The 25,934-nt window shown below is 47.1% G+C and overlaps 1 protein-coding gene across 2 annotated transcripts; it reads left to right on the forward strand.

The window, feature by feature from the left end:
• Nucleotides 1–16,183: 16,183 nt before the first annotated feature.
• Nucleotides 16,184–24,384, forward strand: LOC139232567 (zinc finger protein 229-like). Of its 2 annotated transcripts, XR_011588034.1 has the most exons (4): nt 16,184–16,259; nt 19,917–21,464; nt 23,485–23,541; nt 23,694–24,384. XR_011588034.1 is itself a non-coding variant. In XM_070862995.1 (2 exons), exon 2 carries the CDS (start codon nt 20,049–20,051, stop codon nt 21,264–21,266), a length of 1,218 nt encoding a protein of 405 aa, XP_070719096.1. In that variant the 5' UTR covers nt 16,184–16,259; nt 19,917–20,048; the 3' UTR covers nt 21,267–22,263. The 2 variants fall into 2 exon arrangements, 1 of the variants encoding a protein (XP_070719096.1); XM_070862995.1 differs by lacking the exons at nt 23,485–23,541; nt 23,694–24,384 and having other exon boundaries at nt 19,917–22,263.
• Nucleotides 24,385–25,934: the final 1,550 nt, after the last annotated feature.

Raw genomic sequence — 25,934 nt, forward strand, 5'->3', positions numbered from 1 at the left:
GTCTGTAGTCTCTGGCACCGACACTCAGCAGCCCTGCTGCAGCCACTGGGGAGACACTACATAGGAGCAGAAGATTAGGAAAAGGCACTGTAAAGAGGGGAAGTAAGGGTTTGCACAAGGGTGATTAGTTAATATTGTTATATATATGTGGTTACAGAAGTTGGATACATTTATTAATGCAATTGACAGATTTTGTGATATGTCTCGTTTCAGTTTTGCGCTCTGATATGGAATGAGAAATTGATGGGGACGAGCTGAGCAACCGGGAAGTGGCCTCAAATTTACTGGGACCGAAGTCTGATGAGGCGATTGTGGACCACACTTCCACGAGCACGATTGAGTGGCTGCCTCCTCCCTCACTGCTGTTTGTGCTCCTGTTCCTCCTCTTCTTCCTCCTGAGGTGGTGCGGCTATGCCTGGTGGCAATGGCTGCACCCTCATGATGGGCAAGTTGTGCAGCAGATGACGATGAAAAGGGACACCTGCTCAGCCGAGTGCTGGAGGGCTCCTCCTGAACGGTCAAGGCAGTGGAACTATTACTTGAGCACTCCGATGGTCTGCTCAATGATGTTCCCGGTGGCAGCATGCCTGTCATTATATAAGTGCTGGGGACGAGTGTTGGGGTTTACGGAGGGGAGTCATGAGTCAGGTGGCGAAAGGATAACCCTTGGCTCTCAGCAGCCAGCCGCAAGCTGGATGTGGTGGCTGGAACAGAGCTGCCACACTGGTCTGGCACAGGATGAAGGCATAGTGGCTGCTGCCAGGATAGCGGGCATTGACGGTGAGGATTCTGCGTGTGTGGTCACACACCAACTGCACAGTGAATGGTAGCCTTTGCGGTTAGGGAATACCTCAGGATTGTTCTGCAGTGCCTGCAAAGTGACGTGGGTGCAGTTAAAGGCGCCTTGCACCATGGGGAAGCCAGCTACCCTGGCGAAGCCACATGTACGCTCGTGCTGCTTCTTTCTGGTGATGGAGAAAGAAATGTAGTCCCTTCTCCTTCTGTAGAGAGCGTCCGTGACCTTGCGGATGCAGCAATGCATGGTGAACAGCGATACATTAGATATGTCTCCTGTTGCAGACTGGAAGGATCTGCTGGTGTAGAAATTGAGGGCGATGGTGACCTTGACTGGCACTAAGAGAGCCGTGCTCACCCTGATCTGAGGCTGGAGGTCTGGTTGCAGGAGGTGGCGGAGCTCTGTGACCACGTCCTTGCTGAAGCAGAGCCTTTTACGACAATGTTCCTCGGTGAAATTGATGTAGGAGAAGTGCTCCCAGAATACCCTGGACGGTCAGGCCTCCTGTTGACAGCCTTGTTGCCCTGCTCCCTCTGGCCACAGTTTGCAATCTTTCTCTCTGCCTCCGACGTTGCTGCTGGAGGGCGAGGTCCAGTGTCAGTACAGCCACCTTTAACGTATGGAAATAGAGTACTTTTAAATCTCACCTGAGTGACACTGAACAATTTATGAGGCAGAAGACTCCTGAAACTGAAAAAGGCTTAAATTGCTGGATGCAGCTGTTTGCCTATCTCAACCTGACAAAGCAGCATTCTTTGGCCTCTACAAATAAACCGATGTTGATGCCTTTAAATACCACTCCTTCAGCGGCCATCCGACTGCATACTGCCGCCTCCTCCTGCTGTTGTCGACGGCAGGCGCAGTGGCAGGGAGCGAGTGATTTTCTGATCCAGGGCGGTAACAGGGAGCTGTCCACTGGATGATGCCACGATCAACGGGGCGCTATAGACCGAGGCGGTCAGTTGTTAGCGCTATGGAAGTTCGCGGACGTCGCGCCCTGTCAGGAACCCCTTAGCACCCCGTTACCGCCCCCCCACAGCAGTGGCTAACAGGAGGAGCAAACCAGGCCAAGTTCTCCCCCAAGTTATTGGATCTTTGATGGTTCTTCCCAAGGTCAGATTATTTAAACAGTCTCGTCAGTGTGAACTCGCTGGTGTGTGCGCAGGGTGGATGACAGAGCGAATCGCTTGTTTAGGGTCCGGGCCTAGGGGAGGCTGTGGGGGTATATTCTGCTTATTTTATACAAGGCTTTTAGTTTCACAATGACTGGCTCAGTTTTTAAGAATAGATTTACAGGAAATGAGTGGAATCGAACCACCAGTCACGATTTTGCTTCCGATTGCCACCCCTCCCTCACCTTCACATGGTCCATGTCCGACTCTTCCCTTCCTCGACTCCTCTATTGCCATTTCAGAGGTTAGGCTGTTGACTACTATCTGTAATCAGCCCATTGACTCCCACAGCTACCTCGATTACACTTCCTCCCACCCCTTTTCCTCTTTGTCGCCTCTGTTCTGATGATGTTACCTGCCATAACAGTGCTTCAGATATGTCTTCAACCGAGGATTCCCCTCCACCGTGGTTGGCAAAGACCCTCGATCATTTCCATCCCATTTCCCGCACTTCTGCTCTCACCCCTTCCCCTCTCTCCCAAATCTCCTCTGGGTTCCCCTTGTCCTCACCTTCCACCCCACCAGCTTCCACATTCAACGGATCATATTCTGCACACCTTCCCCTCCCCTTTCAGCATTCCGAAGGGACCGTTCCCTCTGCCACACCCGGATACACTCTTAAATCACCCTCTCCATGTCCCCCGGCATCCTCTCGTGCAAGCACAGGAGATGCAACACCTGTCCTTTTACCTGTTTCTACGTTCCAGTGGAATCGAACCACTGCAGTCACAATGTGGACACTGTGGTGTGTCAATGGGTGGAATACACCAGGATCTGTTTCCACACACTGAGGTTGACTCTAATGATCCAGAGTCCTAGGGTTTCTAATACCAGATAATCAACTTCACAAGAACACAATTGTCTCTCCAGGCTTTATTAAGAGCGCAGCATAACACAGATCGGGTGATAATTCCCTCAGTCTGCAGAATAGAAGTACAGTGGATTCACACCTAATCTTCTCGAGTCTGTTCCAGTTTAAGTGGCCTGTTCTTACACACAAGCTTTGTTACCGTTCAGGAAATGGGATTGTTTGGACCTATCTGTTGACTGCCTCCTGAACTCCTGCTAATTCCGAGAATTTAGTCCATCTGTGACCAGACTATAACCACAAGCCCATCTGGTTATCACATTTATACGGCCCGTGGGGTTATTATTGGATTCACACCCAGACATTGTGTCTTTACATGTAGAAACATAGATACATAGAAATTTACAGTGCAGAAGGAGGCCATTTCGGCCCAATGAGTCCGCGCCGGCCGACAAAGAGCCACAAGGCCCTTGGTTAGCAGCCCTAAAGATTATATTTAAACCTATGAACAATGACGAAAAGGCAAAGAGCACCCAGCCCAACCAGTCTGCCTCACACAACTGCGACACCCCTTATACTGAAACATTCTACACTCCACCCCAACCGGAGCCATGTGATCTCCTGGGAGAGGCAAAAACCAGATAAAATCCCAGGCCAATTTAGGGAAAAAAAATCTGGAAAATTCCGCTCCTACCCATCCAGGCGACCGAAACTAGTCCAGGACATCACCCTGGCCATATTCTATTCCCTGCAGCACTTACCATTATATCTGTGCCGTCCAACAAAAGGTCATCCAGTCTAATCCCAATTACCAGCTCTAGGTCCATAACCCTGCAGGTTACTGAACTTTAAGTGCCCATCCAACCATCTCTTAAAAGTGGTGAGGGTTTCTGCATCCACCACTCTTCCAGGCAGCGAGTTCCAGATCCCCACAATCCTCTGCATAAAGAAGCCCCCCCTCAAATCCCCTCTAAACCTTCCACCAACCACCTTAAAATTATGCTCCCTCGTAATAGACCCCTCCACCAATGGGAATAGACCCTTACTATCCACGATGTCCAGGCCTCTCAATATTTTGTACACCTCAATGAGGTCTCCTCTCAAAGTCCTCTGTTCCAATGAGAACAAATCTAACCTGTCCTCATAATTAAGATTCTCCATTCCAGGCAGCATCCTCGTAAATCTCCTCTGCACCCTCTCTAGTGCAATCACGTCCTTCCTATAATACGGCAACCAGAACTGCAGGCAGTACTCCAGCTGTGGCCTAACCAAAGTATTATACAATTTAAGCATAACCTTCCATCTCTTATATTCTATGCCTCGGCCAATAAAGGCAAGCATTCCGTATGCCTTCTTAACAACCTTATGTCGAAGTGGAGAAAGTGCATCCGGGAGGGCAGTGAGCTCTTCGAGTCTCAACGCAAATTCCGTGAAGAGGTCAAGTGCAGGCAGCAGAAGGAATGCGTGGCAAACCAGCCCCACCGACCCCTTCCCTAGACGAATATCTGTCCCACCTGTAACAGGGTATGTGGCTCTCGTATTGGTCTGTTCAGCCATCAGAGAACTCCTTTGGGAGTGGAAGTAAGTCTTCCTCGATGCCTATAATGATGATGGCTATTTTCAGGGAACTGTGGACAAGCACTTCAAGGTCCCTTTATTCATCTACACTATTAAGTGGCTTACCGCTTAATGTATATACCCTTTCCTTATTAGCCCTCCCAAAGTGCATCACCTCACACTTTTCTGAATTAAATTCCATTTGCCACTCCCCTGCTCACCTGACCAGTAGATTGATATTCTCCTGCAGCCCATGACTTTCCTCTTCATTATCAACCACACAGACAATTTTAGTATCATCTGCAAACTTCATAATCATACTCCCTATATTCAAATCTAAATCATTGATATATACCACAAAAAGCAAGGGACCCAGTACTGAGCCCTGCAGAAATCCACTGGAAACATTCTTCCAGTCACAAAAACATCCATCAATCATTACCCTTTGCTTCCTACCTCCAAGCGAATTTTGGATCCAACTTGCCACTTCCTGTATCCCATGGGCTTTAACCTTCATGACCAGTCTATCATGTGGGACCTTATCAAAAGCCTTGCTAAAGTCCATATATACTACATCGTACACACTACCCTCATCGACCCTCTTGGTTACCTCCTCAAAAAATTCAATCAGGTTAGTCAAACACAATCTTCCTTTAACAAATCCGTGCTGACTGTCCCTAATTAATCCTTGCCTTTCCAAATGTAGATTTATCCTGTCTTTCAGGATTTTTTCCAATAATTTTCCCACCACTGAGAGGCCTGTAATTACAAGGCCTATCCCTTTCTCCCTTCTTAAACAAGGGTACTACATTAGCAGTCCTCCAATCCTCCGGCACCATGCCCAAATCCAAAGAGGACTGGAAAATGATGGTCAAGGCCTCTGCTATTTCCTCTTTTACTTCGCTCAACAGCCTGGGATGCATTTCATCCGGGCCTGGGGACTTATCTACTTTCAAAGCAGCTAAACCCCTTAATACTTCTTCTCTCACTATATTTATTTCATTCAGAATATCGCACTCCTCCTCACTAGCAGTATCTGCATTACCCCTTTCCTTTGTGAAAACAAATGCAAAGTATTCGTTAAAAATCCTATCAACATCTTCCGCCTCCACACAAAGATTACACTCATGGTCTCTAATAGGCCCTACCCTTTCTTTAGTTATCTTTTTATTCTTAATATATTTAATAGAACATATTAGGATTTTCCTTAATTTTACTGGCCAAGAATTTCTCGTGCTCTCTTAGCATTCCTAATATCCTTTTTAATTTTGCCTCTTAACTTCCTTTATTCCTCTAAAGATTCTAAAGTATTTAGCTATTGGTATATGACATAAACGTCCCTTTCTTTCTTAACCCTTCCCTGTAACTCCCTAGACATCCAGGGGGCTCTAGAATTATTTTTCCCGGCCTTTTTCTTTAAAGGCACATGTTTGACCTGAGCCTTCTGGATCTCCTCCTTGAATGCCTCCCACTGTTCCGACACTGATTTACCCACAAGTAGCTGTTTCCAGTCCACTATAGCCAAATCATTCCTTAACTTAGCAAAATGAGCTTTTCCCCAATTCGGAACTTTTATTCCAGGCCTATACTTATCCATAACCAACTTGAATCTGACTGAATTATGGTCACTGGCACCCAAGTGCTCTCCCACTAATACCCCTTCAACCTGCCCAGCTTCATTCCCCAAAACCAAATCCAAGACTTCCCCCTCTCGTGTTGGGCTTGCTACATACTGACTAAAAAAGTTCCTTGAATGCATTTCAAGAATTCTGCACCCTCTATACCCTTCACACTAAATTTGTCCCAAACAATATTTGGATAGTTAAAATCCTCTACTATTACTACCCAATGGTTTTTGGACTTCACAGCAATTTTCCTACATATTTGCTCCTCAATCTCCCTCCCACTGTTTGGGGGTCTATAATACATGCCCAGCCGTGTGATCGCCCCTTTTTTATTTTTCAATTCAACCCATATGGCCTCATTTGATGATCCCTCTAACATATCATCCTTCCTCACCGCTGTAATAGTTTCTTTAATCAGTACCACAATCCCCCCCCCCCCACCCCCACACCGCTTTTTACCCCCCCTCTCGATCTTGTCTAAAAATTCTGTAGACAGGAATATTGATCTTCCAAACCTGCCCCCCTTTCAGCCACTTATGGTACTTCATCCCATAACACGGGTACAGAGGTTCAGAAATGTTTCATTCATCAGAAAAAGACAAAGTACAACAACATAGTGGTCAGCTTAACAGAATCTCCTCATATTTATGGGGACATAAATATAATATAGTTAATATTAAATCCAGTCAGGAATTCAGAAGCATCTTTCTCAGAGAGTGGTTAGAATGTGAACTCGCCACCACATGGTGTGGTTGAGGCCAATAGTATCGATGCATTTAAGGGGAAGCCAGATAAACACGAGGGACAAAGCAACACAAAGTTACTTTGATAGGGTTAATTGAAGTAGGGTGAAAGGAGGCTCGTGTGGAGCATAAACCCCGGCACAGACCAGTTGGGCCAAAAGGCCTGTTTCTGTGCCGTACATTCTCTGTGATACCATGAATGGTCAAGTAAAGCGAATCATCAGAATAACAGTTTGAAAGATTAAACAGCAGTACAAGAATTTATAAAACATTAATCCGTTCCACATTCATGTCGCCCCAGCTTTCTGCAGGGCCCTGTGCTACAGAACAGTGTGAACTCGCTGGTGTCTCAGCAGAGTCGAGGATTGAGGGAATCCCTCTCCACACACGGAACAGGTGAACAGTCTCTTGCCAGCTCTCTCCAGCTGGTGTCTCTTCAGCTCCTGGGACCTTTTAAAGTTTTCTCCACAGCCCACACGTTTCACTGGCCTGTCCCCAGTGTGAACTCGCAGGTGGGACGGCCGAGTGAATCCCTTCCCACACACAGAGCAGGTGAACGGCCTCTCCCAGTGTCATCTCGCTGGTGTCTAAGCAGAGTCGAGGACTGAGTGAATCTCTTCCCACACACGGAGCAATGAAATGGTCTGTCCCCAGTGTGAACACACTGGTGTGCCATCAGAATCCCAAAGCTTTTAAAGCTCTTCCCACAGTCAGTAGATTTAAAAGGTCTCACATCAGTGTGTGCATTAGGAAAAATGTGCCATTTTGGGGCTGTAACTAGAGAGATACGCTCCTGATCTTTGCACACCCTGTGTGGAGGGGAGCGGGCAAGTCGGAAGGCCTCCTCATGGGACTGCTCCTGGGCATGGCCAAGGTGGCCATTAGCCGGTCCAGGCAGCGGGAGGTCGAGGGAGTCGTTCAGCCCGACTGACTGCCACTCTTCCGCGGTTACATCCGAGCCAGGGTGTCCCTGGAGATGGAGCACGCGATGTCCACTGGTACGCTTGCGAGAGGTGGGCGCCGGACAGACTGGAGTGCATCATCATCTCCGGCAACCAAATTTTAATTTGATCCACTAGTGTTAAAAGTTCAATTTGTTTAATTTGTCGGTTTTTGTGTCCCTTTTAAAAAGGGGCACTTGATTTATTGTTTAACAAAAATAGTTGTAACTAGTGGGGTACCGCAAGGATCAGGGCTTGGGTCCCAGCTATTCACAATCTACATTAATGATTTGGATGAGGGGACCAAATGTATTATATCCAAGTTTGCTGATGATGCAAATCTAGGTGGGAATGTAAATTGTGAGAAGGATGCAAAGAAGCTTCAAGGGGTTTTAGAGAGACTAACGGAGTGGGCAAGAACATGGCAAATGGAATATAATGTGGAGAAATGTGAAGTTATCCACTTTGGTAGGAAAAATAGAAAAGCAAAGTATTTTTTAAACTGTGAGAGATTGGGAAATGTTGATGTTCAGAGGGACCTGGGTGTCCTTGTACACAAATCACTGAAAGTTAACATGCAGGTACAGAAAGCAATTAAGAAAACAAATGGTATGTTGGCCTTTATTACAAAAGCATTTAAGTATAAGAGTAAAGACATATTGCTGCAATTATATAGGGCCCAGGTGATACCGCACCTGGAGTATTGTGTACTGTTTTGGTCTCCTTACCTAAGGAAGGATATACTTGCCATAGAGGGAGTGCAACAAAGATTTACCAGACTGATTCCTTGGCTGGGGGGATTGTCCTATGAGGAGAGATTGAGTCGATTAGGCCTATATTTCGAGTTTAGACGAATGAGAGGTTATCTCATTGAAACATACAAAATACTTACAAGGCTTGACAGGGTAGATGCAGGGAGGATGTTTCCTCTGGCTATTGTGTAGAACCAGGGTCACAGTCTCAGAATAAGGGGTCGGCCATTTAGGACTGAGATGAGGAGGAATTTCTTCACTCAGAGACTGGTGAATCTTTGTAATTTTCTATCCTAGAGGGCTGTGGAGGCTGTGTCGTTGAGTATATTCAAGACAAAGATCGATAGATTTTTAGATATTAAGGGAATCAAAGGATATGGGAAAGTGGAGTTGAGGTAGAAGATCAGCCATGATCTCATTGCATGGCAGAGCGGGCTCGAGGGGCCGAATGGCCTACTCCTGCTTGTATTCTTATGAACAAGCTGGTGTCCCTTCAGATTCCCGGAGCTTTTAAAGCTCATCCCACAAACAGAACATGTAAATGGTCTCTCGTCAGTGTGAGCTCCCTGGTGTCGCGACAGCTCCCTGGAGCTTTTAAACCTCTATCAACAGTCAGAACAGTGAAATGGTTTCTCGTCAGTGTGAGCTCGCTGGTGTCCCTTCAGATCGCCGAAGCTTTTAAAGCTCTTCCCACAGTCAGAACATATAAACAATCTCTCATCAGTGTGAACAAGCTGGTGTCTCTTCATATCCCTGAAGCTTTTAAAGCCCTTCCCACAGTCAGAACATGTAAATGGTCTCTCATCAGTGTGAACAAGCAGGTGTTGCTTCATATCCCCGAAGCTTTTAAAGCTCTTCCTGGCTTTGTTAACTGTATGACTGTCAGATCTTGACGTGATGTTTGGTTTGAGCTTCCTGTCTGTAAATGCTCCACTTCTAAAACCCTGTAAAAGGACTGAAGATAAAACTCAATACTGAGAAATGTGAGGTGATACATTTTGGTAGGAAGAATGAGGAGAGACAATACATGCTAAATGATACAATTTTAACAGGGGTGCAAGAGAGACCTGGGGCTGCCTGTGCACAATTCTTTGAAGGTGGCAGGACAGGTTAACAAAGCCAGGAATTTATGTTAAACCTATATAAAACACCAGTGCATCTCGCTCTCCAACCAGTATTCTGTTCTGAGTACTGATGGTTCCTCTGGGGAGTACAGCCAGAGCCAAATCTATGTCACCATGGGTGGCTCAGCTGTACAAGGGGGGGCGGGGGAGAGGAGGAAGTTGGGAAAGCAATAGTGGTAGGGGATTCGATAGGGGAGCAGACAGGTGTTTCTGCGGCCGCAAATGTGACTCCAGAATGGTAAGTTGCCTCCATGGTGCCAGGGTTAAGGATGTCACTGAGCAATTGCAGAACATTCTGAGGGGGAAGGGTGAACAGCCAGAGGTCGTGGTCCATATCTGTACCAACAATATAGGTAGAAAAAGGGATGCAGTACTGCAGGCAGATTTTAGGGAGCTAGGAAAGAGATTAAAAAGCATGACCTCTGAAGTAGTAATCTCCGGATTACTCCCGGTGCCATGCGCGAGTATAGAAATAGGAGGATAGAGCAGATGGAGAGCATTGCTGAGGAGATGGTGCAGGAGGGAGGGCTTCAGATTCCTGGGGCATTGGGGTCGGTTCTGGGGGAGGCGGGACCTGTACAGACCAGACAATTTGCACCTCAACAGAGCCGGGACCAATATCCTCGCGGGGAGGTTTGCTAGTGCTATTGGGAAGGGTTTAAACTAAGTTGGCAGGGGGATGGCACCAGGATGTAGCATTAGAAAGGAGAAACAAAGGGCACAAAGGATTGGGAGAGACGGATACCACCAAAGCAAGAAATAGTAAGGTATTAGGTGGGGTCAGACTAAGAGAACACAGGATAGTGTAAGATAGGTTTACAGTGTATGTATGTGAACACACGAAGTATAGCAAACAAGGTTGGTGAGCTGCAGGTGCAAATAGCCACATGGGAATCTGATGCCATGGCAATAATGTAGACCTGGCTCAAAAAGGGGCAGGGTTGGGTATTAAATATTCCTGTATATAGGATGTTCATGAAAAATAGGGAAGGAAAGAAAGGAGGTGGTGTGGCAGTATTGGTTAAGGAGAATGTCACAGTGCTGGAGAGAGGATGTCCTGGAGCGGTCAAGGATAGAATTGATCTGGGTACAGTTAAGGAACAATAGAGGTGCCTTTACACTACTCGATGTATTCTATAGGCCACCAACTAATGCTAAAAATATAGGACATGATGTACACTGGCACAGACATGATGGGCCCAATGGGTCTATAATTCTATGATTTATGGAGAAGAAAATTTGCAGAGAGATGCAAGAACTACAGAGTAGTGATAATGGGGAACTTCAACTATCCTAATATAGACTGGGATAGTAATAGTGTGAAGGGCAGAGAGGGTGAAGAATTTCTGAAGAGTGTTCAGGAGAACTTTCTTGATCAGTATGTTTCCGGCCCAATGAGGAAGGAGGCATTGCTGGATCTGGTTCTGGGGAATGAGGTGGGTTAAGTGGAGCAAGTGACACTGGGTGAACATTTAGGGAACAGTGATCATATTATCATAAAGTTCAGATTAGCTATGGAAAAGGACAAGGAGCAATCTAGAGTAAAAATACTAAATTGGAGGAAAGACAATTTCAGCGAGATGAGAAGGGGCATGTACAACACGGATCAAATGCAGAGTAAATCTTCCTCTGCACTGACCCATCAAACATTCCCAGGACAGGTACAGCCCGGGTTAGATACAGAGTAAAGCTCCTTCTGCAGTGACCCATCAAACACTCCCAGGGCAGGTAAATAAAGCATGCTTTAGATACAGAATGCAGATCCCTCTACACTGTCCCATCAAACACTCCTGGGGCAGGTAAAGCATCGTTAGATACAGAGTAAAGCTCCCTCCACACCGTCCTATCAAACACTCCCAGGACAGGAAAAGCATGCGTTAGATACAGAATAAAGCTCCCTCTACACTGTCCTGTCATAGAAAGATAGAAAATAGGTGCAGGAATAGGCCATTCGAGCCTGCACCACCATTCAATATGATCATGGCTGATCATGCAACTTCAGTACCCCATTCCTGCTTTTTCTCCGTACCCCTTGATCCCTTTAGCCATAAGGGCCACATCTAACTCCCTTTTGAATATATCAAACGAACTGGCCTCAACAACTTTCTGTGGTAGTGAATTCCACAGGTTCACAATTCTCTAAGTAAAGAAGTTTCTCCTCATCTCGGTCCTAACCGGCTTAGCCTTTATCCTTAGACTGTGACCCCTGGTTCTGGAATTCCCCAACATCAGGAACATTCTTCCTGCATCTAACCTGTCCAGACCCGTCAGCATTTTATATGTTTCAGAGATCCCCTCTCATCCTTCTAAATTCCAGTGAATATAAGCCTAGTCGATCCAATCTTATTTCATATGTCAGTCCTGCCATCCCGGGAATCAGTCTGGTGAACCTTTGCTGCACTCCCTCAATAGCAAGAATGTCCTTCCTCAGATTAGGAGACCAAAACTGTACACAATACTCCAGGTGTGACCTCACCGAGGACCTGTACAACTGCAGTAAGACCTCCCTGCTCCGAAACTCAAATCCTCTAGCTATGAAGGCCAACATGCCATTTGCCTTCTTCACCGCCTGCTGTTTCTGCATGCCAACTTTCAATGACTGATGTACCTTGACACCCAGGTCTCATTGCACCTCCCTTTTCCTAGTCTGTCACCATTCAGATAATATTCTGCCTTCCTGTTTTTGCCACCAAAGTGGATAACCTCACATTTATCTACATTATACTGCATCTGCCATGCATTTGCCCACTCACCTAACCTGTCTAAGTCACCCTATAGCCTCTTAGCATCCTCTTCACAGCTCACACTGCCACCCAGCTTTGTGTCATCTGCAAACTTGGAGATATTACATTCAATTCCTTCGTCTAAATCATTAATGTATATTGTAAATAGCTGAGGTCCTAGTACAGAACCTTGCGGTACCCCACGAGTCACTGCCTGCCATTCTGAAAAGGACCCATTTATTCCTACGCTTTGCTTCCTGTCTGCCAACCAGTTTTTTATCCACGTCAATACATTATCCCCAATACCATTTGCTTGAATTTTGCACACTAATCTCTTGTGTGGGACCTTGTCAAAAGTCCAAATACATCACATCCACTGGTTCTCCCTTGTCCACTCTACTAGTTACATCCTCAAAAAATTCTAGAAGTTTTGTCAAGCATGATTTCCCTTTCATAAATCCATGCTGACTTGGACCGATCCTGTTACTGCTTTCCAAATGCGCTGCTATTACATCTTTAATAATTGATTCCAACATTTTCCCCACCACTGATGTCAGGCTAACTGGTCTATAATTCCGTTTTCTCTCTCCCTCCCTTTTTAAAAAGTGGGGTTACATTAGCTACCCTCCAATCCATAGGAACTGATCCAGAGTCGATAGACTGTTGAAAAATGACCATCAATGCATCCACTATTTCTAGGGCCACTTCCTTAAGTACTCCGATTTGCAGGCTATCAGGCCCTGGAGGTTTATTGGCCTTCAATCCCATCAATTTCCATAACACAATTTCCTGACTAATAAGGATTTCCTTCAGTTCCTCCTTCTCACTAGACCCTCAGTTCCCTAGTATTTTCGAAAGGTTATTTGTGTCTTCCTTAGTGAAGACAGAACCAAAGTATTTGTTCAATTGGTCTGCCATTTCTTTGTTCCCCATTATAGATTTACCTGATTCTGACTGCAAGGGACCTACATTTGTCTTCACTAATCTTTTTCTCTTCACATATCTATAGAAGCTTTTGCAGTCAGTTTTTATGTTTCCTGCAAGCTTACTGTCATACTCTATTTCCCCTCCTCCTAAGTAAACACTTTGTCCTCCTCTGCTGAATTCTAAATTTCTCCCAGTCCTCAGGTTTGCTGCTTTTTCTGGCCAATTTATATGCCTCTTTTTGGATTTAACACTATCCCTAATTTCCCTTGTTAGCCACAATTGAGCCACCTTCCCCGTTGTATTTTTATGCCAGACAGGGATATACAATTGTTGAAGTTCATCCATGTGATCGTTAAATGCCTGTCAAAACAGTCGAAGAGCAGCTACAGCACAGGTGTACCCTGGGACTGTACATGGGGTTTCTAGCCCTGGGACTTTATATGTGGATTACAACCCTGGGACTGTACATGGGGATTCTAACCCTGAAACTGTTACAATTGTGTGGGATGTAAACCGTAAAGCTCGTTACTAACCAGTGCCTTTAGGAGAGATTGTGTGAAATCCAACGTGTGGAGAGTGAGAATAAAATAACTGCTGCAATAATTTAATCTGGCGAGCACTGGGCAAATCCGTGTTTAACCAACTTGATTGAGTTTTTTGATGAGATAACAGACACTGTTGATGAGGGTAATGCGATTGACGTAGTGTACATGGATTTCCAAAAGGCATTTGACAAAATGCTACATAATAGGTTTGCCAGGAAAATTGAAGCCCATGGAATAAAAGGGACAGTGGCAGCATGGATACAAAATTGGCTAATTGACAGAAAACAGAGAGTAGTGGCGAACGGTTGTTTTTCAGACTGGAGAAAGGTTTCCAGTGGTGTCCCCCAGGGGTCGGTTCTAGGACCAATGCATTTCTTGATATATATTAAATGAGTTGGATGTGGGTGTACAGAGCATAATTTCAAAATTTGCAAATGACACAAAACTTGTAAGTACAGTGAACAGTAAGGAGGAGAGTGATAGACTTCAGGAAGTCATAAACAGGCTGGTGAAATGAGTGGACACGTAGCAGCTGAAATTTAACACAGAAAAATGTGAATTAATACATTTTGGTAGAAAGGATGAGGAGCGGACATATGAACTAAATGGTACAATCCAGAGGGGGGGGGGGGGGGGGGGCGCACGAACAGAGAAACCTGGGGGTATGTGTGCATAAATTGTTGAAGGTGGAAGGGCATGTTGAGAAAGCAGGTAAAAAGACTAACAGGATCCTGGGCTTCATAAATAGAGTTATAAAGTACAAAAGTGTGGAAATTATGATGAAACTGCATAAAGCACTGGTTCGGCCCCAACTGGAGTATTGTGGCCAATTTTGGGCACCACTCATTTGGAAGGATGTGAACGCCTTAGAGAAGTACAGAAAAGATGAGAATGATTCTAGGAATTAGGGACTTAATAATAATGGGAAACAGGGAAATGGCAGAGACTGTTAACAAATATTTTGCATCGGTCTTCAAGGTAAAAGACACTAAGAAAACACTGGTTTAGCCCCAACTGGAGCACTGTGTCTAATTGTGTGCACCGATCTTTAGGAAGGATGTGAAGGCCTCAGAGAAGATGCAGAAAAGATTTACAAGAATGATTCCAGGAATAAGAACATAAGAAATAGGAACAGGTGTAGGCCATACGGTCCCTCGAGCCTGCTCCGCCATTTAATGAGATCATATCTGATCCGATCATGGACTCAGGTCCACTTCCCTGTCCACTCTCCATAACCCTTTATTCCCTTATTGTTTAAGAAACTGTCTATTTCTGTCCTAAATTTATTCAATGTCCCAGCTTTCACAGCTCTCTGAGGCAGCGAATTCCACAGATCCACAACCCTCTGAGAACTTCAGTTACGTTGATAGACTGAAGGAGCTGGCGTTATTCTCCTTGGAGCTACGAAGATTGAGAGGAGATGGTGCCCGACCTTCTGAGATTTCCAGAATTTTCTGTTTTTATTTCAGGTTTAATTTTGCTTTCGTAAGGTTGAGGAGATTTGATAGAGGTGGTCAAAATCATGAGGGGTCTGGACAAAGTAGATAGGGAGAAACTGTTCCCTTTCTCCTCCTAGGGCGGTCTTCCGCCATGCACTCCTAGGTGTCAGTGGTGATGTCGCACTTTACCAGGGAGGCTTTAAGGGTGTCCTTGTAACATTTCCACTGCCCACCTTTGGCTCGTTTGCCGTGAAGGAGCTCCGCATAGAGCATTTGCTTAGGGAGTCTTGTGTCTGGCATGCGAACTATGTGGTCTGCCCAGCGAAGCTGATCGAGTGTGGTCAGTGCTTCAAAGCTGGGGAGGTTAGGCTGGACGAGGACACTGATGTTGGTGCACCTGTCCTCCCATGGGATTTGCAGGATTTTGCGGCGACATCGTTGGTGATATATCTCCAGCAATTTGAGGTGTCTTCTGTACATCGTCCATGCCTCAGATCCATACAGGAAGGCGGGTATTACTACAGCCCTGTAGACCATAAGCTTGGTGGTAGATTTGAGGGCCTGGTCTTCGAACACTCTTTTCCTCAGGCGGCTGAAGGCTGCACTGGAGATAAGTACCTGAGGCAAACACATTTTCTGGGCTGTGGGGAAAGGGCAGGGAGTGGGACTAGCTGAGGGTCGGCACGGGCTCTACGGGCCGAATGGCCTTCCGTGCTGTAACCTTTCTGTGATTCTAACCTTCTGACTCAGGACGAGAGAGTGCTCCCAACTGAACCCCGGCCCACACTTAGAATTTGAGCCCGTGGGTTGTGAACAAAGAGCCTTGTGTCTAACAGGGGCAACAAAAGCCCACAGCTCCCCGGGCCCTGAATAAAGGGCGGCACAAAGTCGTTGTCCTGCGGCTCAGCCAATCAGCGGCTCAAGTCCCGCCTTTCGGCCTCCCCGATTGGTTGGAGGACCCGCCGCCATCTCGCTCTCCAGTCCCGCCCCCTCACTCCCCATTGGTCGGAAGCTCCCGTCAATCAGACGGCGGCGGGCCCAGGTCACGTGTCCCTGGAGTGCGCTCCGCCAAACTGCAGCAGCGGGGCCCGCACCGGCGGATCTCAGGTTGGCGGCATTTCCCTTTATTCTCCCCCTCCCCGCGCGACTCGCTGCCCAATCGGAGCGGAGGAAACTCACTATGTCACCGGTCGCGACTCCAACGGATACAAACACTTTCCCCAAAAAGCCCCGCGCCCACTTCGCGCCACAGGATCCCAGCGCGCAGGCGCAGCTCCGAGCATGGGGCGGGGCGGTTGGTGTCCTCTGGGCATGCGCGATTATTACCGCTGGTGACTGAGGGGCGTTGCGTCGGACTCGGCTCCGCATGCGCGGAATCAGCTGTCAATCATCTATCAGGCAGACCAGGCTGCTGGTGAGACCTGGAACATCATAGACACATTAAATTGGTAAAGGTAGACTCGAGGCCGAGTTCATGGAATGCATTCGGGACAGTTTCCTGGAACAATACATCAGAACATAAGAAATAGGAGCAGGAGTTGGCCATTTGGCCCCTCGAGCCTGCTCCGCCATTCAATGAGATCATGGCTGATCTGATCTTGGACTCGGCTCCACTTCCCTGCCCACTCCCCAAACCCTTCACTCCCTTATCGCTCAAAAATCTGTCGATCTTCACCTGAAATATATTCAATGACCCAGCCTCCACAGCTCTCTGGGGCAGAGAATTCCACAGATTTACAACCCTTTGAGAGAAGAAATCCCTCCTCAGCTCAGTTCTAAATGGGCAGCCCCTTATTCTTAAACTATGCCCCAGAGGTTTGATTCTCCCATGAGTGGAAACATCCTCACTGCATCCACCTTGTCGAGCCCCCTCAGTATCTGTATGTTTCAATAAGATCACCTCTCAATCTTCTAAACTCCAATGAGTATAGGCCCAACCGACTCAACCTTTCTTCATAAGTCAACCCCTTCATCTCAGGAATCAACCTCATGAACCTTCTCTGAATTGCCTCCAATGCAAGTATATCCCTCCTTAAATATGGAGACCTAAACTACATGCAGTACTCTAGGTGTGGCCTTACCAATACCCTGTACAGTTGCAGCAGGACTTCTCGGCTTTTATACTGCATCCCCCTTGCAATAAAGGCCAAGAGTCCATTTGCCTTCCTGATTACTTGCTATACCTGCATACCAACTTTTTGTATTTCATGCACAAGGACCCTCGGGTCCCTCTGTACTGCAGCATTTTGTAATCTCCATTTAAATAATAATAATTTTTTATTTTTCCTGCCAAAGTGGATAACATCATATTTTCCCACATTATACTCCATCTGCTAAATGTTTGCCCACTCACTTAGCCTTGTCTATATCCCTTTGCAGATTATTTGTGTCCTCCTCACAACTTGCTTTCCCACCCATCTTTCTTTCATCAGCAAACTTGGCTACATTACACACGGTCCCTTCATCGAAGTCATTAATATAGATTATAAACAGTTGAGGCCACAGCACCGATCCCTGTGGCACCCCACGAGTTACCGTTTGCCAACCTGAAAATTACCAATTTATCCCGACTCTGTTTTCTGCTAGTTAGCCAATCTCCTACCGTTGCTAATATATTACCCCCAAACCTGTGAGCTTTTATCTTGTGCAATAACCTTTTATGTCACACCTTATCGAATGCGTTCTGGAAATCCAAATACACCACACCCAGTGGTTCCCCCTTATCCACCCTGCTCCTTACATCCTCAAAGAACTCCAGCAAATTTGTCAAATGTGATTTCTCCCCTTTCATAAATCCATGCTGACTCTGCTTGACTGTATTATGCTTTTGCCAATGTCCTGCTACTACTTCCTTAATAATGGACTCCAGCATTTACCCAACGACAGATGTTAGGCTAACGGATCTATAGTTTCCTGCTTTTTGTCTCCCTCCTTTTTTAAATAGGGACGTTACATTTGCGGTTTTCCAATCCACTGGGACCTCGCCAGAATCCAGGGAATGTTGGTAGATTACAACCAATGCATCCACTATCTCTACAGCCATTTTTTAAAGACCCTAGGATGCAGGCCATCAGGTCCAGGGGACTTGTCCACCTTTAGTCCCATTATTTAACCGATAACTTTTTCTCTAGTGACAGTGATTGTTTTAAGTTTCCCCCTCCCTATAGTCCCTTGATTATCTATTATGGAGATGTTTTAGTGTCTTCTACTGTAAAGACCAATACAAAATATTTGTTCAAAGTCTCTGCCATTTCCCTGTTTCCCATTATTAATTCCCCAGTCTCATCCTCCATGGGAACAATGTTTACTTTAGCTACTCTCTTCCTTTTTTTGAAACATAGAAACATAGAAAATAGTGCAGGAGTAGGCCATTCGGTCCTTCGAGCCTGCACCGCCATTCAATAAGATCATGGCTGATCATTCCCTCAGTACCCCGCTCCTGCTTTCTCTCCATACCTCTTGATCCCCTTAGCCGTAAGGGCCATATCTAACTCCCTCTTGAATATATCCAATGAACTGGCATCAACAACTCTCTGCGGCAGGGAATTCCACAGGTTAACAACTCTCTGAGTGAAGAAGTTTCTACTCATCTCAGTCCTAAATGGCCTACCACTTATCCTAAGACTATGTCCCTGGTTCTGGACTTCCCCAACATCGGGAACATTCTTCCCGCATCTAACCTGTCCAGTCCCATCAGAATCTTATACGTTTCTATGAAATTCCCTCTCATCCTTCTAAACTCCAGTGAATAAAGGCCCAGTTGATCCAATCTCTTCTCATATGACAGTCCAGCCATCCCTGGAATTAGTCTGGTGAACCTTTGCTGCACTCCCTCAATAGCAAGAACGTCCTTCCTCAGATTAGGAGACCAAACCTGAACACAATATTCCAGGTGAGGCCTCACTAAGGCCCTGTACAACTGCAGTAAGACCTCCCTGCTCCTATACTCTAGTTATGAAGGCCAACATACCATTTGCTTCTTCACCGCCTGCTGTATCTGTATACCAACCTTCAATGACTGATGAACTATGACACCCAGGTCTCGTTGCACCTTCCCTTTCCCTAATCTGCCGCCATTCAGATAATATTCTGCCTTCGTGTTTTTGCCCCCAAAATGGATAACCTCACATTTATCCACATTATACTGCATCTGCCATGCATTTGCCCACTCACCTAACCTGTCCAAGTCACCCTGCAGTCTCTTAGCATCCCCCTCACAGCTCACACTGCCACCCAGTTTCGTGTCATCTGCAAACTATATTCCTGTAGAAGCTCTTACTGTCCATTTTTATATTTTTTGCTCTCATAATCCAGCTGCTCCCTCTTTTTTTAGTCTTTTGCTGGTTTCTAAAAATGTCCCAAATCTCTGGCCTATCACTAATCTTCGCAACATTTTATGTCTTTGTGTTTAATTTGATACCATCCTTTACTTCCTTAGTTAGCCACGGATGGTTCATCCTTCTCTTCGCGTCATTCCTTTTCATTGGGATTATATCTTTGCTGAGAGTTATGAAATATCTCCTTAAATGTCTGCCCCTGCTTATCTACCACCTTACCCATTAATCTATTTTCCCAGTCCACTTTAGCCAACTCTGCCTTCATACTGTTGTAATTGCATTTATTTAAGTTCAGGACAGTAGTTTGAGACCCAACTGTCTAACCCTCAAACTGATTTTAAAATTCTACCATGCTATGATCATTCTTCCCTAGAGAATCCTTTACTATGAGAACATTAATTAATCCTGTCTCATTACACATTACCAGATCTAAAATAGCCTGCTCCCTGGTTTTACAGAGTTCTATTGGTTACAGACAGGAAGCTCAGACCAAACATCACGTCAAGATCTGACAGAGTTGATCGATCCATCAGGAGCTGAATATCATCGGCCTTTGCACATGGGAGGAGAGAGCAGCGATCGCAGCGTGGACAAACTGCACACGTGTTCCGTGTGTGGACCCGGATTCAGCCGATCGCCTGACCTGGCGAGACACGTGCACTGTCACACCGGGGAGAAACCGGGTAAAGGCGGGGACAGCGGGAACGGAATCAGTTCCCCATCTGCGCTGGAAGTTCATCGGAGCAGTGTCACCAGGGACAGTCCGTTCACCTGCTCAGTGTGTGGGGAGGGATTCGTTTGTTCATTCTACCTGCAAACACACCAGCGAGTTCACACTGATGAGAGGCCGTTTACATGTTCTAATTGTGGGAAGAGCTTCAAAAGCTCTGAGCATCTGAAGGGACACCAGCGAGTTCACAGTGCGGAGAGACTGTTCACCTGCTCCATGTGTGGGAAGGGATTCACTCAGTCATCCCACCTGCTGACACACCAGCTTGTTCACACTGATGAGCGACCCTTTAAATGTTCTAACTGTGGGAAGAGCTTTAAAAGCCCTGGGGAGCTGAAGGGACACCAGCGAGTTCACACTGATGAAAGGCCATTTACATGTTCTGACTGTGGGATGGGTTTTAAAACCCCCCGGGAACTGAAGCGACATCAGCGAGTTCACACTGGAGAGAGGCCGTTCACTTGCTTCGTGTGTGGGAAGGGATTCACTCAGTCATCCCACCTGCTGACACACCAACTTGTTCACACTGATGAGAGACCCTTTAAATGTTCTGACTGTGGGAAGAGCTTTAAAAGCTCCGGGGAGCTGAAGAGACATCAGCGAGTTCACACTGGGGAGAGGCCGTTCACTTGCTCCATGTGTGGGAAGGGATTTGCTTGTTCCTCCAACCTGCTGACACATCAGCGGGTTCACACCGCAGAGAACCCCTTTAAATGTTCTGACTGTGGAAAGAGCTTTAAAAGCTCCGGGGAACTGAAGAAACACCAGCGAGTTCACACTGATGAAAGACCCTTTAAATGTTCTGACTGTGGAAAGAGCTTTAAAATCTCTGGGGAGCTGAAGAGACACCAGATGCTCCACACTGGGGAGAGGCGGTTCACCTGCTCCATGTGTGGGAAAGGATTCACTCAGTCATCCACCCTCCTGTCACACCAGCTTGTTCACACTGACGAGAGACCCTTTAATTGTTCTGACTGTGGCAAGAGCTTTAAAAGCTCTAAGAGCCTTAAGAGACACCAGCGTGTTCACACTGATCATAGAATCTAACAGCACAGAAGGAGTTGATTCGGCCTTTCGTGTCTGTGCCTGCTCTTTGATAGAGCTGTCCAATTTAGTCCCAGCTTTATCCCCATAACCCTGCAAACTCATCCTCTCCAAGTATATGTCCAATTGACATTTGAAAGTTCCTATGGAACCTGATCCCACCATCCTTTCAGATGCTGCATTCCAGATCTTCACCACCCTGTGTGTGAATACAATTCTCCTCATTTCCCCTCGAGTTCCTGTGGCAATTATTTTAAATCTGTGACCTTTGGTTACCGACCCTTTTGCCAGAGGAAACAGTTTCTCCATACTTGCTCGATCTACAGCCTCATAATTCTGAATACCTCTATTAGGTCTCCTCTTAACCTTCTCTGCTCCAAGGGGAACAATCCCAGTTTCTCCAATCTCTCCATATAGCTAAAGTCCCCCATCCCTGGTAAGATCCTGGGGAACCTCCTCTGTACCCTCTCCAAGGCCTTGTCATCCTTCCTAAAGTGTGGTGCCCTGAACTGTACACAAGACTCCAGCTGAGGCTAAAACCCTGCAGCTATACAAAGCCCTGGTTAGACCACACCTGGAGCACTGGGAGCAGTTCTGGGTATCACACCTTGGGAAGGATATATTGGCCTTGGAGGGAGTGCAGCGTAGGTTTACCAGAATAATACCCGGACTTCAAGCATTGTTACAAGGAGAGATTACACAAATCGGGGTTGTATTCCCTAGAATTTAGATGGTTAAGGGGTAATTTGATCAAAGTTTTCAGGATATTAATGGGAACAAATAGGATAGATAGAGAGAAACTATTCCCGCTGGTTGGGGATTCTAGGACTAGGGGCAGAGTCTAAAAATGAGAGCCAGACCTTTCAGGAGTGAAATTAGGAAACACTTCTACACACAAAGGGTGGTCGGAGTTTGAAACAGTCTGCTGCAAATGGCAATTGATGCTCAATCAATTGTTAATTTTAAATCAGATTGATAGCTTTTTTTTAACCAAAGGCATTAAGGGATATGGGCCAAAGGCAGGTGTATAGAGTTAGGTCGCGATCAGCCATGATCTCATTGAATGGCAGAGCAGGCTCGAGGGGCTGAATGGCCTACTCCTGTCCTATGTTCCTAACTCGTGATTTGTAAAGTTTTAGAGTTAGTTCCTTGTTTCTGAATTCAATGCCCTATTTCCAAAGCCAAGTATCCCATATGCTTTCTGAACCACCTTACCAACTTGCCGTTGCACTTTCAAAGATTTGTGACCATGCATCCCGAGGTCCCTCTGCTCTTCCACCCCCCTCAAAATAGCGCCAGTTAGATTATACTGCCTCTCCATGTTGTTCCTCCTAAAGTGCATCACTTCACATTTATCCTCATTTTATTGCATCTGCCACGTGTCTACCCATTTCACCAGTCTGTCTGTGTCCTCCTGAAATCTGCTACTATCCTGCTCACTATTTACAATGTTTCCAAGTTTTGTATCATCCGTAAACTTTGATATTCTACACCCATACCCGAGTCCAGGTCATTTATCAATAACAACGAAAGCGCTGGTGTTAATACCGACCCCTGGGGATACCACTGCATACTTCCCTCCATCAGAAAAACAACCATTCAGCATTACTCTCTGCCTCCTATCCCAAAGCCAATTATATACTCAAATTACCATCATCCTTTTAATTCCCTGTGCTTCTATTTTCCAATTAACTCTATTATGTGGTACTTTATCAAATGCCTTTTGAAAGTCCATATACACAACATCTACTGCACTACCTTCATCAACCCTCTGTTACTTCATCAAAGGTTAGTTAGACACGATTTGCCTTTAACAAATCCACACTGGCTGCCCCTTATTAACCCAGGCTTCTGCAAGTGAGGCTTTTGTCCTGGACAATGGTCTCTAGTCGTTCACCCACCACTGACATTAGACTGATCGGCCTGTAGTTACCAGGTTTCACCCTCTCCCCTTTTTTAAACGGGTGTAATATTTGCAATCCTCCAGTCCTCTGGCACCATTCCCATATATCCACTCCCATCTTTCCTCCTCATGAGAATACCCTTGGTTTGTACCCGGTGTTAGATTTTGCTTTATATCGCTCCCATGAAGCACGTCGGGATGTTTTACTATGCTAAAGCGCTATATAAATAAAAGTTGTTGTCTGAAACTAAAAATTAATTGCGCAGAGGGAAAAACCTAGTATTTTTACTGTCAGATATTAAATATTTTGTTCCACAGAAGCACGGGGTTTATCTGCTATAAATGTCTGATGATCATGAAAGGCTCTATATAAATGTAAGTTTATTTTTTTTCTTTTATTCATGAATTTAAAAAGTCAAACTGTGCAGCAGCTGGGGCCTTAAAATCAGCTTCACTGCCCCTGGGTTGGGAAAGGGGCACACGAGGCAACATTCTCCCTCTTACCCCTTTCTAACCTCGTTTTCCAGGGTTTTAGAAGTGGGGCATTTACAGACAAGAAGCTCAGACCAAACATCACATCAAGATCTGACAGAGTTGCTCGATTCATCAGGAGCTGAATATCATCGGCCTTTGCACATGGGAGGGGAAAGCAGCGATCGCAGTGTGGACAAACTGCACACGTGTTCCGTGTGTGGACCCGGATTCAGCCGATCGTCTGACCTGGCGAGACACGTGCACCGTCACACCGGGGAGAAACTGGGTAAAGATGGAGACGGCGGGAAGGGAATCAGTTCCCAGTCTGCGCTGGAAGTAAATCGGAGCTGTAACACCAGGGATTTATTTATCCATCCCACCTGCTGACACACCAGCGAGCTCACACCGGGGAGAGGCTGTTCACCTGCTCCGTGTGTGGGAAGCGATTTGCTGAGTCATTAAACCTGCTGATACACCAGAGAGTTCACACTGTTTTGTAGTGCAGGGCCCTGCAGACTGCTGGGGCGGCATGAAGGTGGAACGGTTGAATGTTTTATAAATTCTTGTACTGCTGTTTAATCTTTAAGACTGTTGTGCTAACGATTCCCTATATTTGCCTGTTCATGGTGTTATATAAGGCCCAAGTTTCCACATGATTCGCGCCTGATTTTTAGGAGCAACTGGTGGAGAACGGACTATTTTAGAAATCGCAATTCTCCACATTTTTTTTTCTGCAGTTCTCGTCAGGTAGAACAGTTCTAGTTTAGAACAGAATTTTTTCTTCAAAAGGGGGCGTGTCCAGCCACTGACGCCTGATTTGAAAGTTTCCACAGTGAAAATGTACTCCAAACTAAAGTAGAATGGAGCCAGTGAAGATTTTTGTAGAACTGAAAAAACCTGTTCTACACATTAAAAAATCAGGCGCAGGTTACAAATTAGGCGTCCAGAACGAGGTGGGGGGGAAGGGAACTCATTAAATTCGACAATAAATCCTTATTTATACTTCTACAAATATTATACAAATAAATCCAACCTGAATAAACATTTATAAGCCAAGAAAAGATTAAATAAACCATCTTCATACCTGTGTGAAAGTGCTTCAGCCAGGGAGAATTCTGCAGCCGTTCGTGCCGCTGAGCGGGAGGGGGGGAGAGAGAGAGAGAGAGAGGGGGGGGAGGGAGAGAGAGAGAGAGAGAGAGGGGGGGGGAGGGAGAGAGAGAGAGGGGGGGGGAGGGAGAGAGAGAGAGGGGGGGGAGGGAGAGAGAGAGAGGGGGGGAGTGAGAGAGAGGGGGGGGAGGGAGAGAGAGGGGGGAGAGAGAGGGAGGGGGGAGAGAGAGGGAGGCGGAGAGAGAGGGGGGGAGGGAGGAGAGAAAGGGAGGGAGGGGGGGAGGGAGGAGAGAGAGGGAGGGATGGGGGAGAGAGAGGGAGGGAGGGGGGAGAGAGAGGGAGGAGTGGGGGGAGAGAGAGGGAGGAGTGAGTGGGAGAGGGGAGGAATGGGGGGGGAGAGGGAAGGAGGGGGTGGAGAGGGGAGGAGGGGGGGAGAGGGGAGGAGGGGGTGGAGAGGGGAGGAGGGGGGGAGGGAGGGAGGTGGGGGAGAGAGGGAGGGAGAGGGGGGGGAGAGAGAGGGAGGGAGAGGGGGGGGGAGAGAGAGGGTGGGAGAGGGGGGGAGGAGAGAGAGGGAGGGAGAGGGGGGGGGAAAGAGGGAGGGAGAGGGAGGAAGAGGGGGGGAGAGAGAGGGAGAGAGAGGGGGGGGAGAGGGAGGGAGGGAGAGGGGGGGGAGAGATGGAGGGAGAGGGGGGGGAGAGAGATGGAGGGAGAGGGGGGGGGAGAGGGAGGGAGGGGGAGAGGGGGGGAGAGAGAGGGAGGGAGAGGAGGGGGGGGAGAGAGAGGGAGGGAGAGGGGGGGAGAGAGAGGGAGGGGGGGGAGAGGGAGGGAGGGGGAGGGGGGGAGAGAGAGGGGAGGGGGGGAGAGAGAGGGGAGGGGGGGAGAGAGAGAGGGGGGGAAGAGAGGGAGGGAGGGGGGCAGAGGGGGAGAGAGAGAGAGAGAGGGAGGGAGGGGGGGGCGAGAGGGAGGGAGGGGGGGGAGAGAGAGGGAGGGAGGGGGGGGGAGAGAGAGGGAGGGAGAGAGAGGGAGGGAGGGGGGTGAGAGGGAGGGAGGGGGGGGGAGAGAGAGGGAGGGGGGGGGGGAGAGAGAGGGAGGGAGACAGGGGAGAGAGAGGGAGGGAGGGGGGGAGAGAGAGGGAGGGAGGGGGGAGAGGGAGGGAGGGGGGGAGAGGGAGAGAGAGAGGGTAACCT

The sequence above is a fragment of the Pristiophorus japonicus genome, chromosome 20, assembly GCF_044704955.1.
Source record: "Pristiophorus japonicus isolate sPriJap1 chromosome 20, sPriJap1.hap1, whole genome shotgun sequence".
In the NCBI taxonomy this organism is placed as follows: Eukaryota; Metazoa; Chordata; class Chondrichthyes; family Pristiophoridae; genus Pristiophorus; species Pristiophorus japonicus.